Source organism: Caenorhabditis remanei, chromosome I, assembly GCF_010183535.1.
Source record: "Caenorhabditis remanei strain PX506 chromosome I, whole genome shotgun sequence".
NCBI classification, from domain to species: domain Eukaryota; kingdom Metazoa; phylum Nematoda; class Chromadorea; order Rhabditida; family Rhabditidae; genus Caenorhabditis; species Caenorhabditis remanei.
In genome coordinates, this window is record NC_071328.1 from 4,339,320 (window position 1) to 4,357,922 (window position 18,603).

Genomic DNA, 18,603 nt, shown 5'->3' on the forward strand with positions numbered 1-18,603 from the left:
TGGAGAATTCTGGAAAATCTGTAGGAGTGAAAATTGGAATTTGATGGAATTTCAAATGAAAGTTTAGACCGATGATTTCAATACAGAATCCAATTTATTAAACAGTAGAGTTTGAAACAAAGTTATTAAAATGTTCATAACAATACAAATTTCAGAATGTTGTCTTCTTAAAAATGCAATTAAAAATGTGTTGTTTCAATAGATTCTCTTGACGGGCCGTTTCTCCAAAAACTCCTTTTCAGCCATATTCCACGCGGCAAAAGTGATATTATCCGCCGTAATCAAGATGGATGCCACGTATTGATCCGAATCTCTCACAATGTAATTTGGACTGCTGAACTTAAGGATTCTCCAAAAATGTTTCCCATAACGATCTCTGGAAAATATTGAAGTTATGAGACATCAACTCAATTATGGACTTACTTTCTAGCAACTTGGTGAACTGGCAGTTGATCAGATGGGTCTAACTGATTGATTGGAATACTATTCATTATTTGATTTGGATTGAGAGAGTGTGAGACAGAAATACTGATATACTCCAAATTGTGATATCCTTCATTCGAATTCCACTTGTTCAGAAATTGGATGATAGCAGTATCGCTTATGATCCCATCGTCAATAAACAACTGTCTTCCTTCGAAATTGGATAAAATATCATCTACCGAGCGAAACGCTTTGCCGATATCTAACACTTTCGTCTTAGTAAATTCCAGATTTCCCCCAAGCAAATGGTCATGAAAACGAGATAGTGCAATAAAATCCTGATTAGGAGAGGTCTTAAGAAATTCAGCCACTCCTATATCACTCGATAAAACAGTACTAGAGATATTACTCAGTTTTGAAAATGGTGGCATGAGGAGGTAAACATTTAACTGATATTTGATCGATGAACCAAAGAAGTCGAGGAAATAATTGTGGATAGATGTAACGAGTGTTCCTTCATGTTCCAAATCGGATAGTATCATAAGTGGATGATTTCTGGTTGGCATACTGAAAGGAAGGAAATGAACTCATTAGGGAAGTTGTTCAGTGTATGGTAGTAACAACGAACACTTGTTATGTCACGCATAACTGGTTCTCTTCTAAATAACTCCTAAATGAAAACAAATGAAAATCTGATTGATCAAAACACTGGCTCTAATAATAGTTTAGTTTCTTCATATTCATATAAACTGATTTACATTCTTTCTTACTCACCTTACTTGTAAATCCATTCCGAGAAGATTCATTGAAATACGTGGACGACCTCTGAAATCAAATATCCGATTGATACTCATAAATGGTTCGTCTCCACTACTAGACGATGAAATAAACGGCGATATTCCCGACTCATAAGTGATTGTGAATATCTTGTCGAATCGGTTTCTCATCAATGATTTCATATTTTGATAGAATTTCTGAGAACAGGAAGCCATCATCAACAGATCCACCAACTCCATATTCGACAAGATCTCACGTTGAATTAACCATGAAAATTTCGAAATTTAGATGCAGTTTCTGGGAGGGGATGCTTCTTGGATAGGAGTTCTTTGGAAATTCTTCTGAATTCTTCCTCTCATAACCTCTTCTTCTGTCATTTTCCATGAAGCAAATTGGATTCCTCGTGTTGTGATTTCAAGTGATGTCACGTGTTGATCAGTATCTCGAATTATGAAGTTTGGACTACTGAATTCTTCTATTTTCCAGTAGTCAAAAACTTCTCTGAAAACAGGAGTTATTTTGTTTTCTATATAAATACTAACTGAATTCTGACTAAAAGTTTCAGTAATAACTCTTCTCACTCTACCTCTTATCACACTGGTAAACCGGCATCTTCTGATTCGGATCAAATCGTTTCATTTCAATATTTCTCATTATTTTCTCTGGATTTAGATCAGTTCCTCTCCCTCGATTTATTTTCAAGTACTCCAAATTTTGATGTGTTTGACTTGACATCCAACTGTTCAGAAACTGAATGACATCTTCATCTGTGACTATTCCACGTATAAACAGTCGTCGCCCAGTGAAATTCTTTAAAAGCCCTCCAGCTCTACTGTCCGGGATCCATATATCAAGAACACTGGTCTGAGCCAATTTCAGATTCCTTTCATATTCAAATCCTCCGCTTGAAAAGACTGCGATATATTCCTGTGAGGGTGAGAGAGTTAAGTACCCATCCAACAATTGTGCAGCTGCTTCTTCATTTCCGAAGTAAAGAATACTATTCTTGATATTCTCCAGTCTTGGTATGTAGTTCGGGCAATGATTTTTCAAGTGATATTCAATAGATGACCCGAAAAATTGTCTGAAATAGTTGTGGATGGTCTGTAACATTCGCTCTCCGTTTTGCTGATTGCACAGTATAAAAAATGGGTGATTCCTAGTTGCCATGCTAAAAAAATCTGGCTTATAAATTAGTTTCTAAACGAAAAACTCACCAACAATCCACGTCGATTCCAAACAGATTCATTCGAACTATCGATCGGTTTCTACCTTCTTGTCTTGGTACCAACTTCATAAACTCCTTGTCATCAGTGTTAGAAGATGAAATTGTAGCGTATTCTGGCCCAGAAGAAATGTATGTGATGGAAATGATCTTATCAAGTCTTGATTTTATAGATGATTCAATCATTTCTTTAATCTTTTTCGAGCAAAACGATAGAAAAAGAATATCGATTAGTTCCATACTTGAGAATATTTCAGCCTGGACCACCGAGGGAAAACTAGAAAGTTTCATAGTTTTCATTCTGAAATAATGAAGAATATAATAAAGAAAGAGAGATAGAAAAATAGAGATTCAAAAAAAACAATGAGCTGAACGAGGAGATGTAGTGAGTCTTGTGTGTCCTCATCTCTGTCACGTCGTCACCCTTCCATTCCCAAGACTATCTATCCATTCGTCTCATTAGAGCAAATATGGATCATCTATACGGTAAGATACACAGTCTAACGAAGACTCATAATTTACACGCACCAATTTTCATCAAAAAGTGTATTGAAGAAAGTGGGCGGAGTCTCATTTGCCGAACATGTTTCGACTCATAAGTGATTGTGAGTATCTTATCGAAACGACATCTCATCAATATTTTCAGTGAAACTGTTGAATGGGCCATGTGGCCATTGAATACGGTGAATTGCCCACAAAAAGGGCCACATGGCCCAGTGGACACTAGTTTGGCCCTGGTTGGGCCCAAACGGGAGAGTTGGTTGCGGGACCGAGTTGGGCACCAAGTCGGCACAAGCTTAGAAAATGCGCTCTACTGAATTAATTTTTTTAGCATGGATTCATTTTGCTTATTTTATTTCAGTAATTTTTCCATTTTTTAATAACTGTTTATATCAAACCAACATAAAGAAAGATGAGATGAGCTAGAGTTCAATTGGGTCAAAAAGACAAAGAAGAGGTGAAGAAATCTTGTAGTTAGGAAGAATTTAAAAATGTTCTTACAGGATTTGTCTATGAAATGGACTCTGAAAGTGATGATTATGAGTGTCTGGAGGATTCAAAAGGTTTGATGAAAAAATGAATGTAAACCTGTCCTCTTAAACATGCAATTAAAGACAAAGAACATCAATTGACGTATGTTTTCAATAGAATCTCTTGAAGGAATGTTTTTCCAAAAACGCTTTTTCAGTCATATTCCACGCGGCAAAAGTGAAATTATTCTCCGTAACCATAATGGATGCCACGTGTTGGTCCGAATCTCTAACAATGTAATTTGGACTACTGAACTGATTAATTCGCCAAGTATGTCCGAAATAAGTACCTCTGAAAAATACGGAATTTATGACTTGAAATGAATTGTCGACTTACCTTTTATCAAATGTGTAAACTGGCAATTTGTCAGATTGATCTAATCGATTAATTAGAATACTATTCATAATAATATTTGAATTGATCTGACAACGATGAGTTCTAAGAGAAATGCTCAAATACTCCAAATTCTGATATCCTTCATTCGATTTCCACTTTTTCAGAAATTGGATGACAGCAATATCACTTATGATTCCTTTCTCAATAAACAACTGTCTTCCTTCGAAATTGGATAAAATGTCATCTGCCGAGCAGTACGTATATCCAATATCCAAAATTTTTGTCCTTTTGAATTGCGAGTTTTCTCCAAGCGAAGGATTCTCAAATGACATAAGTCTGATGAAATCTTGATTAGGAGAGACCGTAAGAAAATCCTGGAACTCTGTTGTTCCTATTTCACCGCTATGTGATAAATCTGTGTTGGTAATACTCCTCATTTTCGATAATTTGGACGTCAACGTCCTCACATTCAACTGATATTTGATGGATGAACCGAATAAATCAAGGAAATAATTGTGGATTGAGGGAAGAATAGTTTCTTCTTGAGATGGATTGCATTGTACCATGAGTGGTCCATTTTCGGTGGGCATACTGAAAAGAATGATATGATCAACGGAATCATTAAAGTGTAGAGCAATTGGCTACGGGACATTTCGTCACCTGACGTTTTGCCACCAGACATTTCGCTTCCAAAAAATGGAGAATTTCCAAAGCGTTATATTGACAAAAACATACCACTAATATATTTTGATTATGCTAATTAAAGTGATGTGCTTTTTTCCCTATAAAGAAGATTGAAATGACAAATTGAAGCATCGAAAAGTGTAAAGCAATTGCGTAATGGACTGTATCGACTCTTATTCACTCACCTTACTTTCAATTCCATTCCGCAAAAATCAATTGTCATATATGAACGAACTTCAAACCATCGTGACCAACTGATATTCATAAATGGCCTATCTCCACTACTAGATGAAGAGATATCGACGGAAAGAATGTCTGTCGCCTTATAAGAGATTGTGAATCTCTTATTTCTTATCAGGGATTTCATATTTTGGTAGAATTTCTGAGAACAAGAAGCCATCATCAACAGATCCACCAACTCCATGCTCGACAATATCTCTTTTTGAACCAGCCATGGCATTTTTGAAATTTTGATGAAGTTCACGATAGGGTCTCCCCTTCGATTTTTTTGAAAAGGCTTATGAATCTTTACTCTCTTGACTTCTTCTTCAGTCATTTTCCATGCTGCGAATTTGATTGTTCTGTTTGTGATTTCCAGTGATGCCACGTGTTGATCAGTGTCTCGTACTATAAAATTTGGACTTCTGAGTTCTGCTGTTGTCCAGCCGCATTGATGAAAAGGATATCTGAAACCAAGTTGTTTCTACACTAACAAAAATTTCACAATACAAATCATAGTAATAACCCTATCTCACTGTACCTTCTGTCATAACGATAAATCGGCATCTTCTGTCTCGGATCGAACTGTTTGATGTCAAGATTTCTCATTATGTTTTCTGGATTTAGATCGATTTCTCCCCCGAGACGTATACTCAAGTACTCCAAGTTTTGATGTGTTTGACTTGATTTCCAACTGTTCAAAAACTGAATGACTTCTTCATCTGTGATTATTGCATATCTTATAAACAGATGTCTTCCCTTGAAATAATTCAAAATCTCTGCAGCCTTACTATCTGGGATTACGGTATCGAAAATCTCAGTCTGCATCAGTTTCAGATGCCTTTCGTATTCAAAACCATTGACTGATAGCAATTGAAGATATTCCTGAGAGGGTGAGACAGTTAAGTACTGCTCCAACAATTGTGCACCTGTTGTTCTATTTAGGAAAGCAAGTCGGCTAATATTGATATTCTCTAGCCTTGGTACATAGTTCAAGCAACCACATCTCAGATGATACTCAATAGATAATCCGAAAAACCCTCTGAAATAGTTGTGGATGGTCTGTAACATTTGCTCTCCGTTCTGCTGATTGCATAGTATAAAGAATGGGTGATTCCTAGTTGCCATGCTGAAAAATAGCTGGCTTTTAGATGACTTTCATAACGAAAAACTCACCAACAGTCCACATCTACTCCAAATAAATTCATTCGAACGATCGATTGATCTTTTGCTTCTTTTCTTGACACTAAGTTTATAAACTCCTTGTAATTGTAAGAAGATGAAATTCTAGCCTCGTCCGGGCTAGTAGAGGAGTATGTGATGAAAATCATCTTATCAAGTCTCGATTTCATAGTTGATTTTATCGTTTCTTTAATCTTTTTTGAGCAAAATGACAGAAAAAGAACATCGATTAGTTCCATACTTGAGAATATTTCAGTTTGGACCACCAAGGGAAAACTAGAAAGTTTCATAGTTTTCATTCTGAAATAATGAAGAATATAATTAAGAAAGAGATAGAAAGAAACGAGAGATTCAAAAAAATCAATGATCTGAACGAGGAGATGTAGTGAGTCTTGTGTGTCCTCATCTCTGTCACGTCGTCACCCTTCCATTCCGATGATAATCTATCCTACCATCGTAGGAGACACACGGTGGAACTAATTATAAGACAGAAAGGTTTAATTTGACTTTTTGAAAAAAGGAAGCAGAGTGAATTGAGATATTCTAAATTTGATTATGTACTGTTCTTCGATTTTTTACTGGGTGTCTGAGAGATGTGATCCTAAACTCCATCAAAATTTAAAAATTTTCATGGCTGATCCAAAAAGAGATATCGGCAAATAGTGGATCTGTGGATGATGGCTTCTTGTTCTCAGAAATTCCATCGATATATGAAATCATTGATGAGAAGCCATTTCGACAAGATATTCACAATCACTTACGAGTCGAGAACCTCTCATTTTATCGACATTTCATCATCTAGCAGTGAAGACGATCCATTTATAAGCATACCGGCAAGTCTCAGAACTCGTCCACTCGTCCCGATCAATCTGTGCGGAATGGATTTACAAGTTTGGTGAGTTAGCAAGACTCGAGACGCCGTGTACTTTCATAACAACCAGCGTTTTGGTGCCAAAGAATTCGGTTAATAATTGTTTCTGAGTTATAGAAGTAAAAACGAAAATAACAAAAATAATCGTTGCCACTTGCTTTCAAATGAGATGGAGTCTATTTACCGTCGCCTGTCGGACTATTTTTTTCTAAATTCTGATTGCTTATTTCATTCATTTCAGCATGCCAACCAGAATTCACCCACTTGAGATACAATGCAATAGGGTGCAAAGAGAAACCATGCTTACATCTATCCACAATTTTTTTTTCAACTGATGAAATATTCTATGAACATTAAGCTATATTTTGTCAATCAACAGCTTTTTGGGAAGTGAGATATTAGCTCGACACAGTTCTTACAACTGCGCTCCACCGAAATTCCTCTGAAAAATGTCTCTTTTTCTCTGAGTCTCTCAATTTCGCAACCTATTTTCTTCGGTTTCGATAGAGCGCGGTTGTAAGAAGCGTGCCGTGCTAATATAATAGGCGCACTGCTAGGTTCGCCTCTACTACGGGTTTTACCGGAATAGAACTTGAATATTTTATTCAGAGACGTTTCGAAACCCCGCTAATCTATATTTCATCATCTAGAACACAGATAAATCTTTTTTTTCCAGATCGGTGAGCTCACGACTACGAAATCGGAGGCGCTCTTGAACCAAACGCTGGTCGCCTTCACAAACTCATTAATGACAAAGGACGTTCTAATGCAGAGTATGATGAAGAGGTACTACTTTTAAAGCCTTCATTTCTAAACAAAGATTTGCAGCTTCCCAAACATTATGTGCGGGAACGGATGCGTCTCATTGAGGAAGGAGTCATCAAGGACAAAGAGGAGTACGAGATTGTGGAAGTGGATGAGGGAAATTTTAAATGAAAGTTTAGACCGATGATTCAAAAAAGCTTGAGAGAATGAAGTTTATTAAACAGCAGTATTTGAAACAAAATTATTAAGGTGTTCATAACAATATAATATTCAGAATGTTGTCTTCTTAAACATGCAATTAAAAACAAAGAAGAGCAATTAACGTATGTTTTCAATAGAGTCTCTTGACGGGGCGTTTCTCCAAAAACTCCTTTTCAGTCATATTCGATGCGGCAAATGTGATATTGTTCTCCTTAATAATTATGGACGCCACGTGTTTGTCCGAATCTCTAACAATGTAATTTTGACTGGTGAATTTGTGAATTCTCCAAGTACGTGCCCAATCTCTGAAAATTATTGAAGTTATGAGACATCAACAGAATTATGGACTCACTTCTTTGCAAATTGGTAAACTGGCAGTTGAGCAGATGAATCTAATCGATTGATTGGAATACTATTCATTATTTGCTTCGGATTGAGAGGATGTGTAAATGGACAGACAGTAATACTCAAATACTCCAAATTCTGATATCCTTCATTCAATCTCCACTTGTTCAGAAATTGGATTATTGCTGTATCGCTTATAATTCCTTTGTTAATAAACAATTGTCTTCCTTCGAAATTGGATAAAATGTCTTCTGCCAACCGATTCGTTCTATCAATATCTAACACTGTCGTCCTAGCAAATTTCCATTTTCTTTCAAGCAAAGGGCTCTCCAATTGTAACCCTGTGTTGCTTTCTAATTTAGGTAGTTTGATATAATCCTGATTAGGAGAGATCCTAAGGAAGTCGTGGAACGCAGCTACTCCTATGTGATTGGATATATCTGTACTACTGATATTATTCATTTTTGAATATTGTCGCCACAGGTAGTAAACATTTAAGTGATATTTGATGGACAAACCAAAGAAGTCGAGGAAATAATTGTGGATAGATGGAAGCAGTGTTTGTTCCTGTTCCAAATGGAGTAGTACCATAAGTGGATGATTTCTGGTTGGCATACTGAAAAGAAGGAAATGAACTCATTAGGGAAGTTGTTCAGCGTACGGTAGTGACACGATGATTCTTACTCACCTCACTTGTAAATCCATTCCGAGAAGATTCATTGGGATAAGTGGACGGCCTATGAAGTCATTTCTCAGATTGAGACTCATAAATGATTCGTCTCCACTACTAGATGACGAAATGTTGATGTACGACAGCGGACTCGACTCATAAGTGATTGTGAGTATATTGTCGAAACGGCTTCTCATTATTAATTTCATCTTTTGATATAATTTCTGAGAACAAGAAACCATCATCAACAGATCCACCAATTCCATATTCGACAATATCTCTTTTTGAATTAGCCATGAAAACTTCGAAAATTTGATGGAATTTCTGGGAGGGTCTGCTTTTTGGATAGGAGTTTTCTGGAAATTCTTCTGAATCCTTTCTCTCATAACCTCTTCTTCTCTCATTTTCCATGAAACGAATTGGATTCCTCTAGTTGTGATTCCCAATGATGCCACGTGTTGATCAGCATCTCGAATTATGAAGTTTGGACTACTGAATTCTTCTATTTTCCAGTCGCATTTACCCCAATCTCTTCTGAAAACAGGATAATTTTTTTTCCATCTAGACTAACTACATTTACTCTGCTAACAAAATCATAATAATAACTCTTCTCCCCCTAACCTTCTTCTATCATAGCGATAAACCGGCCTCTTCTGATTTGGATCAAATCGTTTTATATTAATATTTCTCATTATTTTCTCTGGATTTAGATCAGTTCCTCTCCCTCGATTTATATTCAAGTACTCCAAACTTTGATGTGTTTGACTTGACATCCAACTGTCCAGAAACTGAATGACATCATCATCTGTGACTATCCCACCACTTATAAACAGTTGTCTTCCCTTGAAATTCTTCAAAATATCACCAACTCTACTGTTCGGGATCCATATATCGAGCACTTTGGTCTGAGCCAGTTTCAGACTTTGTTCGTTTTCAAAACTTCCGTGTGCATTCAATCGCATATATTCCTGTGAGGGTGAGAGAGTTAAGTACTCATCCCACAACTCTGCAGCTGCTCCTTCATTCCGGAAACAAATATTACTATACTTGATGTACTCCAGTCTTGCTATATAGTCCATGGAACCATTTTCTAAATGATATTCAATAGAACACCCAAAAAACCCTCTGAAATAGTTGTGGATGGTCTGTAACATTTGCTCTCCGTTCTGCTGATTGCACAGTATTAAGAATGGGTGATTCCTAGTTGCCATGCTGAAAAATATCTGGTTTATGAATGACTTGCTTAACGAAAAACTTGCCAACAATCAACATTGATTCCAAACAGATTCATTCGAACAATTGGCCGGTTTCTACCTTCTTCTCTTGGCACCAACTTCATAAACTCCTTGTTATTACTATTGGAGGATGAAATTTTAACATTATCTGGTTTCGAGGAGAAGTATGTGATTGAAATGATCTTATCAAGTCTCAATTTTATAGTTGATTCTATCACGTTTTTCAACTTTTTCGAGCAAAACGACAGAAAAAGAATATCGATTAATTCCATACTTGAGAATATTTCAGTTTGGACCACCAAGGGAAAACTAGAAAGTTTCATAGTTTTCATTCTGAAATAATGAAGAATATAATTAAGAAAGAGATAGAAAGAAACGAGAGATTCAAAAAAATCAATGATCTGAACGAGGAGATGTAGTGAGTCTTGTGTGTCCTCATCTCTGTCACGTCGTCACCCTTCCATTCCGATGATAATCTATCCTGTCATCGTAGGAGACAGACGGCGGGCCTAATTATAAGATAGAAAGGTTTAATTTGACTTTTTGAAAAATGTAAGCAGAGTGACTTGAGATATTCTGAATTTGATTATGTAATGTTCTTCGATTTCTTACTGGGTGTCTGAGAGGTGTGACAGACGATAGGAATGGAGAAGAACTCAAAGATAACTGCATCTCGCTAGCGGGTGAAGTTCTTGACGACGGAGAGGAAACTATCAGGAAGATTAGACCGGAGAGAACTGAACAGAGAGTTATGGATGATGCTTCTGAATAATGAGAAATGTTGATATACATAAAACAGTTCGATCCGAACCAGAAGATGCTGACTTATAGCTATGAGAGAAGGTAGAGTGGGAAGAGATTACTGTGATTTGGATAGTCACAGTTCAGTTAGTCTAGATAGATTACAAAATAACTCCTGTTTTCAGAAGCGGATGAAATGGGTGTGACTGGAAAATCGAAAAGTTCGGTATTCAAAATTTGAAAGTTCGAGAGAATAATCATACCGACAAGTCTCAGATCTGGTCCACATGTTCCGATTAATCTGTGCGGAATGGATTTACAAGTTTGGTGAGTGAGCAAGACTCGAGACGCCGTGTACTTTCATAACAGCCAGCGTTTTGGTGCCAAGGAATTTGGTTAATAATTGTTTCTGAGTTATAGAAGTAAAAACGAAAATAACAAAAATAATCGTTGCCACTTGCTTTCAAATGAGATGGAGTCTATTTATCGTCGCCTGTCGGACTATTTTTTTCTAAATTCTGATTGCTTATTTCATTCATTTCAGCATGCCAACCAGAATTCACCCACTTGAGATACAATGCAATAGGGTGCAAAGAGAAACCATGCTTACATCTATCCACAATTATTTTTTTTTCAACTGAAAAAATATTCTATGAACATTAAGCTATATTTTGTCAATCAACAGCTTTTTGGGAAGTGAGATATAATAGGCGCACTGCTAGGCTCGCCTCTACTACGGGTTTTATCGGAATAGAACTTGAATATCTATATTTCATCATCTAGTACACAGATAAATCTTTTTTTTCCAGATCGGTGAGCTCACCACTACGAAATCGGAGGCGCTCTTGAACCAAACGCTGGTCGCCTTCACAAACTCATTAATGACAAAGGACGTTCTAATGCAGAGTATGATGAAGAGGTACTACTTTTAAAGCCTTCATTTCTAAACAAAGATTTGCAGCTTCCCAAACATTATGTGCGGGAACGGATGCGCCTCATTGAGGAAGGAGTCATCAAGGACAAAGAGGAGTACGAGATTGTGGAAGTGGACGAAGGATATTTCAAATGGAAGTTTAGACGGAAGATTCAATAAAGCTTGACGTAATAAAATTTATTAAACAGCAGTGTTTGAAACAGAGTTATTAAGGTGTTCATAACAATATAATATTCAGAATGTTGTCTTCTTAAACATGCAATTAAAGATTTGTTGTTTTCAATAGAGTCTTTTGACGAGGCGTTTCTCCAAAAACTCCTTTTCAGTCATATTCGAAGCGGCAAAAGTGATATTATTCTCCTTAATTTTTATAGATGCCACGTGTTGATCAGTCTCTCTAACAATATAATCTGGACTGCTGAACATATGAATTCGCCAAGTAAGTTTCCAATCTCTGAAAAATATGATCGTTATAAGACATCAACTCAATTATCGACTTACTTCTTTGCAAATTGATAAACTGGCAGTTGATCAGGTAAGTCCAAGCGATTGATTGGAATACTATTCATGATTTGGTTCGGACTGAGAGGATTTTTAAATGGAGAGACATAAATACTGAAATATTCCAAATTCTGATATCCTTCATTTGATCTCCACTTGTTCAGATACTGAATGATAGCTCCATCGCTTATGATTCCATCGTCAATAAACAACTGTCTTCCTTCGAAATTGGATAAAATGTCATCTGCCGAGCAGTTCGTTTCACCAATATGTAACACTTTCGTCCTAGCAAATTCCAAATTTCTTCCAAGCAAAGGGCTTTCTAATTCAGATAGTCCGATAAAATCCTGATTAGGAGATATCGCAAGGAAATCGTGGAACGCAGCTACTCCTATGTGATTGGATACATCTGTACTAGTGATATTCTTCAGTTTTGAAAATGGTGGCATCAGAAGTTTAACATTTAACTGATATTTAATGGATGAACCAAAGAAGTCAAGGAAGTAATTGTGGATAGATGGAAGCAGTGTTTGTTCCTGTTCCAAATTGAGTAGTACCATAAGTGGATGATTTCTGGTTGGCATACTGAAAGGAATGAAATGAACTAATTTGGGAAGTTGTTCAGTGTACGGTAGTGAGAACGAACACTTTATTATGTCGAGCATATCTGGTGTATTTCTAAATTAAATGAGAACAAATGGAATTCAGACTCGCTGGCACCAAAACACTGGCTGTGATAGTAGAAATGGAGCTACCTCGAATGATTTAATCTCTTTCTTACTCACCTCACTTGTAAATCCATTCCGAGAAAATTCATTGAGATAAGTGGACGACCTCTCAGTTCATACCTCATTTTGATACTCATAAATGGATTGTATCCACTACTAGATGAGGAAATATTGAGGCGCGACGGCGGTCTCCACTCATAAGTGATTGTGAGTATCTTGTCGAAACGGCTTCTCATCAATGATTTCATATTTTGATAGAAAATCTGAGAACAAGAAGCCATCATCAACAGATCCACCAACTCCATGCTCGACAATATCTCTCTCTGAATCTGCCTTGAAAATTTTGAAAATTTCATGGAATTTCTGGGAGGGTCAGCGTTTTGGAGTGGAGTTCGTTGGAAAGTCTTCTGAATTCTTCCTCTCATAACCTCTTCTTCTGTCATTTTCCATGAAGCAAATTTGATTCCTCGAGTTGTGACTTCCAGTGATGCCACGTGTTGATCAGCATCTCGAACTATGAAATGTGGACTACTGAATTCTTCGATTTTCCATTCGCATTTACCCCAATCTCTTCTGAAAACAACAGTACCTTAGTACTCTATATACAGTAAATATTCTCTGATATCCAAGTCATAATAATGACCCCATATCACTCTACCTTCTTCTGTCATAACGATAAATCGGCATCTTCTGATTCGGGTCAAACCGTTTGATGTCAAGGTTTCTCATTATTTTTTCAGGATTTAGATCCCTTTTTAAATCCTGATAAAGTCCTCTCTCGCGATGTATACTCAAGTACTCCAAATTTTGATGTGTCTGATTTGATTTCCAACTGTTCAGAAACTGAATGACATCATCATTTTTGACTGTTCCACCACTTATGAACAGATGTCTTCCCTTGAAATTCTTCAAAATATCTCCGGCTTTACTGTCCGGGATCCATAGGTCAAGCACTTTGGTCTGAGCCAGTTTCAAACTTTGTTCGTTTTCATAACTTCCGCATCCATTCAATCGAATATAGTCCTGTGAGGGTGAGAGAGTTATGTACCCATCCCACAATTGTGTACTCGCTTCTTCATTCCAGAAACAAATATTACTACTCTTGATGTTCTCCAGTCTTGGTATATAGTCCAAGCAACGACTTTCTAAATGATATTCAATAGAACACCCGAAAAATTGTCTGAAATAGTTGTGGATGGTCTGTAACATTTGCTCTCCGTCTTGCTGATTGCATAGTATAAAGAATGGGTGATTTCTAGTTGCCATGCTGGAAAATATCTGGTTTATAAATAATTTGCTTAACGAAAAACTCACCAACAGTCTACGTCAATTCCAAACAGATTCATTTGAACGACAGGCCGATTTCTACCTTCTTCTCTTGGCACTAACTTCATGAACTCCTTGTTATTACTGTTAGAAGATAAAATTCTAACATTATTTGGTTTTGAGGAGCAGTATGTGATTGAAATGATCTTATCAAGTCTCAATTTTATACATGATTCTATCGATTTTTTCAATTTTTTCGAACAAAATGACAGAAAAAGAATATCGATCAATTCCATACTTGAGAATATTTCAGTTTGGACACGCAAGGGAAAACTGGAAAGTTTCATAGTTTTCATTCTGAAATAATGAAGAATATAATTGAGAAAGGGTTGGAAAAAATGAAAAATTCGAAAAAATCAATGAGCTGAACGAGGAGATGTAGTGGGTCTTGTGTGTCCTCATCTCTGCCACGTCGTCATCCTTCCATTCCCACGACAGGCGACACACGGTTTTTCGTCTCATTAGAGCGAATATGGTCCATCGATACAGTACACATTCCAATGAAAACTTCTAATTTCTTTATGAAAAGACGATGTTTGTAGAGGAGAAAAGAAAGGTGAGAATGAGCTACTGTTAACTGAAAACTTTGTTATTTTGTTTCAGCTCGCCAAAGGACGCATCGGGCAGATGAATGCTCGTCCAATCTAGTCATCTACATTCAATTCGATATAATATCTTTTTTCTTGTTGTTTGTTTCTGTTCATCCCAATATAGTTTTCTTTCCCTTTATTCTTGCATTATCTCGAATTTTTTGTGATGAATTTGAGCAACAAACGCACAAGGATTTTATCGCCGCGGGCGCCCTCCAGAGATCTCTCGCCTCTCCGTTATATCTTCAGATATATCCTTTATATTCCCCAAAGCTCGAATCAAGAGAGAGACATGAAGACGTCTTGGAAAAGAAAAAGAAGTATCAACTGCGAGGCGCTCCAAAATGGGCGGAGTTCGGAGCATCCGCCCCTTCTTCTTCTCCTCCGACTCAATTGTGTTGTCGCCTTCTCTTCTCATTCTTGTTTCCTTCCCCCCTTCACTGACGTCTTCTTTTTCTATTTCTCCACCAAAAGTTCCATTCGTCTTCTCCGATGACATCGTGATAAGAAAGTCATGGTCGAAGGAGGCGTCACCATCGTCAAATATCTACTTTTTCTTGCTAATCTAGTGTTATGGGTACGGTAGAGAGAGGGGGCGAGGCTTGAGATTCAAATGAAGCTTTTTCAGGTCGGCGGACTGTCTTTGATCATTATCGGATCGATTTTACAACTGAAATTTGATAATGTGTTAGATATATTAGGTGATGAACGGTGAGAGTTCGGAAAGGGGCGGGGCTTGGTTACTGACTCAAAATTTGAATTTCAGAATTCTGAAAAAAAAGTTCAGAATATCTGAAACTGACGTTTGAGAATCAGAATCCTTTTTCTCCTAGATTCAGAACTAAAGAATCAAAATTCAAAACTTGACATTCAGTTTTCAGATTCCTGAACTCCGGAATTAGATTTTTGCATTTCGGTTTCTGAATTCAAATTCCAAGATTCTGAATTTTGAATTCTTGATATTTGGTTTTCGTGATAACAATGCAAGGCTGAGAATCCGAACCCTGAGATTCAGTTCTCTGATTTCTGAATTCTAGATTCCGAGTCGAAATTTCCGATCTTCGAGTTCCGGATCCTGAATTTGAATCCTTTGATTCAGAATCTCTTATCTTGATTCTCTAGATTTCGGATTCTGGATTCTGAATTAGGGATTCTAATTTCGGACTTTTGACTCTAGAGTTTGGATCTCCAGACCAGAATTCTATAATTTCTATTCTAAAATCTAGATTCAAGATTCCTCAAATCTGGAACTGACGGGTTCGGAATTTTCGTAAATTTTCTCCAAATTCCAGGTTAGCCACGCCCATAATCCTTCTGGTGATCGGTTCGCTGTGTACTCTTCTCGGATTTCTCGGATGTTGTGGAGCAATTCGAGAGAACTACTGTCTTACTGTATCGTTTGCAGTTCTGTTGGCACTTCTCATCGTGAGTTCTCAATTTCTAGAAAAGATCTGAAAAAGATAATTACATATTTGGAATCCCCCTATAAAGCTAGTTTTATTTTCAGACCTGTGAAATCGCCGCCGTCATCATCGGATACGCGCTTCACGACAGTTTTCGACTTGGTATTTCTAATCAACTTCAGGTAATTTTACATCGATTTTTGTTGTCTTTAACTCATAATTTCAGACGGGTATGATCCGATATCACGAGAGTCGAGGAGTCGAAAGTGCATGGGACAAAACGCATCAGGTCAGTCAAATAATCCAGGGATTATTTGAGTGTGGAGGGAGGGATTAGTTTAATGAGTGACCTTCAACTCTTTTTTCAAAAAAAAATTGAAGAATTGGAGAGGGGTGGTATCTTAGTTTTTTGAATTCAGACATTTGGGGAACCTCGCTCTAGCGAAATCTGAGAAAGCAGAGAACTTTGCGTCTCTTCATTCCCTATACTGTTTCTTCTGGAAAGCTGAAATTCCTTGAGTTTTGCTTCATATGAAGAGTACGATTATAGTCGAATTCCATTTAATTTCACATCCATTAACAAGGCACGCTTATTACAACCGCGCTCTAGCGAAGCCGAAGAAAATTGTGTGCGAAATTGAGAAACTCAGAGAAAAAGAGACATTTATTTCGGTTGTAAGAACTGTGCCCCGAGCTAATAACTAACAATTGCAGAAAAAGCGATTTAAGTGAAAAACGCTCTACTTTGAGAAAGTGTCATAGTCTCAAAAATTTTCGTATTGCTCCATATTTTTGTTCTCTTTATAGAACAAACGTTATTCTATATTTTTTCAGTTGACAACTTTCTGATATCTCTTTTCGCTTTTGAGATTTGATTCTTTTTAGCTAGCTTGTTTTTCAGGTTTTATTGAAAAACGCGCAACTTTGAAATCCCGTCATGACTTCAGTTTTTATTTAATTCATTTGGTTTTCTGATATGTTATAGTTCCAATCTAGATCTTTAATTTTGTAGTTGACAATTTTTCTGTGCAAACCCTCTCTAAACAAATATAATGCCTGGAAATTACTAACTCCAATGCACCTATGCAATGACTCACAACCAATTTTCTTCTTTGACCTATAAGGAGAACTCTCACTAAAAAGTAGTAGTCAGTTACAAACAAAACCAACTAGATTTGTTCTTTAACATATCAAAAAATCTCAAAAATCTAACTAGAACTGGCTGCATGACGGGCTTTCAAAGTTGGACTTTTTCAGTTAAAATGCAAAAAAGGGAAGGCTAAAAGGATTCATATCTCCATAGCGCAAAGAGATATCGAAAAGTAATCAACTGCAAAAATGAAGATCTATGTTTGATTTATAACATACTAAAATATTGGAAGAATTGAAAATGTTTCGAGACTGTAGCACGTCTTCAAAGTTGGTGCTGTACTAGCACTTTTTGTGTACAACTTCTGTAAAAATATAGCAAATGCGCTCCACCGAAACTAATAAAAGACACATTTCCAGTTATTCGAATGCTGCGGAGTGACAAACTCATCCGATTGGCTCACTTTCACAACGATTCCCGATTCGTGTTGCATCGAAGAAATGGAGGGATGTGCCAGAGAGAGTGCTCCACTTTTTGAGCCCGGATGCATTCATAGTGTCGAACGTTAGTAGCTCTTTTTTAAAGGATGCGCTCTGTTGCACTTTATCAATAGAGCGTGATTGCGAATGTTTCATTTCTTCCAGAGTGGGTGCTGAAAAACGGTGCAATGGTCGGTGGAATTTGTGCAGTGTTGGCAGCCATCCAATTGGTCGGAGTCTGTTTCGCTTGTTGTCTTTCAAAATCAATTCTCAAGGACTTCCACGATTTTTATTATTAGTACTCTAATAGCTTTACTCTTTTTTCTATTATTTTCCTTCATTCATTTCCATTTCTCATCTTTAGGTTCTTTCACTCCTTTTTGTGTCGCCCTTTCTCGTATTCCACGAAATAATAATGCATAATTTATGATATACGCTGAAAAAGAAGAAAAATACGAGAGAAAGAATCGCACAACATAAATAATGAGACTAATGATACATTGAATTCAATTCAAAGTTTAAAAATTGAAAAACAAACGAATCGGACTGGGATTGGAAGTGGGTTTACCCTGGATTGGAGCGTTCAAAGTGGGAAAGTGTGTACCTTGTGCTGGAGCTTCTGACAACAGAACATGAGTAAGTAACGAGATACATGAGAAGAATGGCAGCGAGATGAATGATTAGATGAACTGATCTACAGTAACCTGAATTTGATGACTCTTTTCTCTCAACTTTTTCGCCCTTCGTTCCACCAGTCTAAATATCATTTTTGGCCATCTCGTCTCTGTCCGGCAGTGCCTCTCTTTTTGTTATGTGGCGAGCGCATCTTTAGGAGCTGCTTCTTAG

General features: G+C 37.0%; 7 protein-coding genes across 7 annotated transcripts; 2 read left to right on the plus strand and 5 right to left on the minus strand.

The window, feature by feature from the left end:
* Window positions 1-195: 195 nt before the first annotated feature.
* On the minus strand, window positions 196-1,439 carry GCK72_000679 (uncharacterized protein; the record flags this gene model as incomplete). The annotated part of the gene is made up of 3 exons (XM_053722617.1): window positions 196-376; window positions 424-990; window positions 1,198-1,439. 3 exons carry the CDS (start codon window positions 1,437-1,439, stop codon window positions 196-198), a joined length of 990 nt encoding a protein of 329 aa, XP_053591262.1.
* A 45-nt stretch (window positions 1,440-1,484) lies between these two features.
* Window positions 1,485-2,611, minus strand: GCK72_000680 (uncharacterized protein; the record flags this gene model as incomplete). Its single annotated transcript, XM_053722618.1, has 3 exons — window positions 1,485-1,701; window positions 1,787-2,371; window positions 2,418-2,611. The coding sequence occupies 3 exons, from the start codon at window positions 2,609-2,611 to the stop codon at window positions 1,485-1,487; spliced, it is 996 nt and encodes a 331-aa protein (XP_053591263.1).
* A 956-nt stretch (window positions 2,612-3,567) lies between these two features.
* Window positions 3,568-6,027, minus strand: GCK72_000681 (uncharacterized protein; the record flags this gene model as incomplete). The annotated part of the gene is made up of 5 exons (XM_003109234.2): window positions 3,568-3,748; window positions 3,794-4,384; window positions 4,663-5,163; window positions 5,238-5,825; window positions 5,873-6,027. The coding sequence occupies 5 exons, from the start codon at window positions 6,025-6,027 to the stop codon at window positions 3,568-3,570; spliced, it is 2,016 nt and encodes a 671-aa protein (XP_003109282.2).
* A 525-nt stretch (window positions 6,028-6,552) lies between these two features.
* On the plus strand, window positions 6,553-11,806 carry GCK72_000682 (uncharacterized protein; the record flags this gene model as incomplete). Its single annotated transcript, XM_053722619.1, has 8 exons — window positions 6,553-6,773; window positions 6,991-7,033; window positions 7,426-7,535; window positions 7,578-7,645; window positions 7,789-7,837; window positions 7,893-7,971; window positions 11,516-11,625; window positions 11,668-11,806. 8 exons carry the CDS (start codon window positions 6,553-6,555, stop codon window positions 11,804-11,806), a joined length of 819 nt encoding a protein of 272 aa, XP_053591264.1.
* GCK72_000683 (uncharacterized protein) lies at window positions 7,846-9,809 on the minus strand (the record flags this gene model as incomplete). Its single annotated transcript, XM_003109257.2, has 4 exons — window positions 7,846-8,020; window positions 8,068-8,676; window positions 8,749-9,264; window positions 9,352-9,809. 4 exons carry the CDS (start codon window positions 9,807-9,809, stop codon window positions 7,846-7,848), a joined length of 1,758 nt encoding a protein of 585 aa, XP_003109305.2.
* A 113-nt stretch (window positions 11,807-11,919) lies between the features above and the next one.
* On the minus strand, window positions 11,920-14,263 carry GCK72_000684 (uncharacterized protein; the record flags this gene model as incomplete). Its single annotated transcript, XM_003109391.2, has 5 exons — window positions 11,920-12,094; window positions 12,142-12,726; window positions 12,927-13,442; window positions 13,528-14,136; window positions 14,184-14,263. 5 exons carry the CDS (start codon window positions 14,261-14,263, stop codon window positions 11,920-11,922), a joined length of 1,965 nt encoding a protein of 654 aa, XP_003109439.2.
* Window positions 14,264-15,299: 1,036 nt separating this feature from the next.
* GCK72_000685 (uncharacterized protein) lies at window positions 15,300-18,056 on the plus strand (the record flags this gene model as incomplete). Its single annotated transcript, XM_003109367.2, has 7 exons — window positions 15,300-15,362; window positions 15,414-15,496; window positions 16,078-16,210; window positions 16,293-16,370; window positions 16,415-16,477; window positions 17,698-17,842; window positions 17,923-18,056. The coding sequence occupies 7 exons, from the start codon at window positions 15,300-15,302 to the stop codon at window positions 18,054-18,056; spliced, it is 699 nt and encodes a 232-aa protein (XP_003109415.1).
* Between the last annotated feature and the right edge of the window lie 547 nt (window positions 18,057-18,603).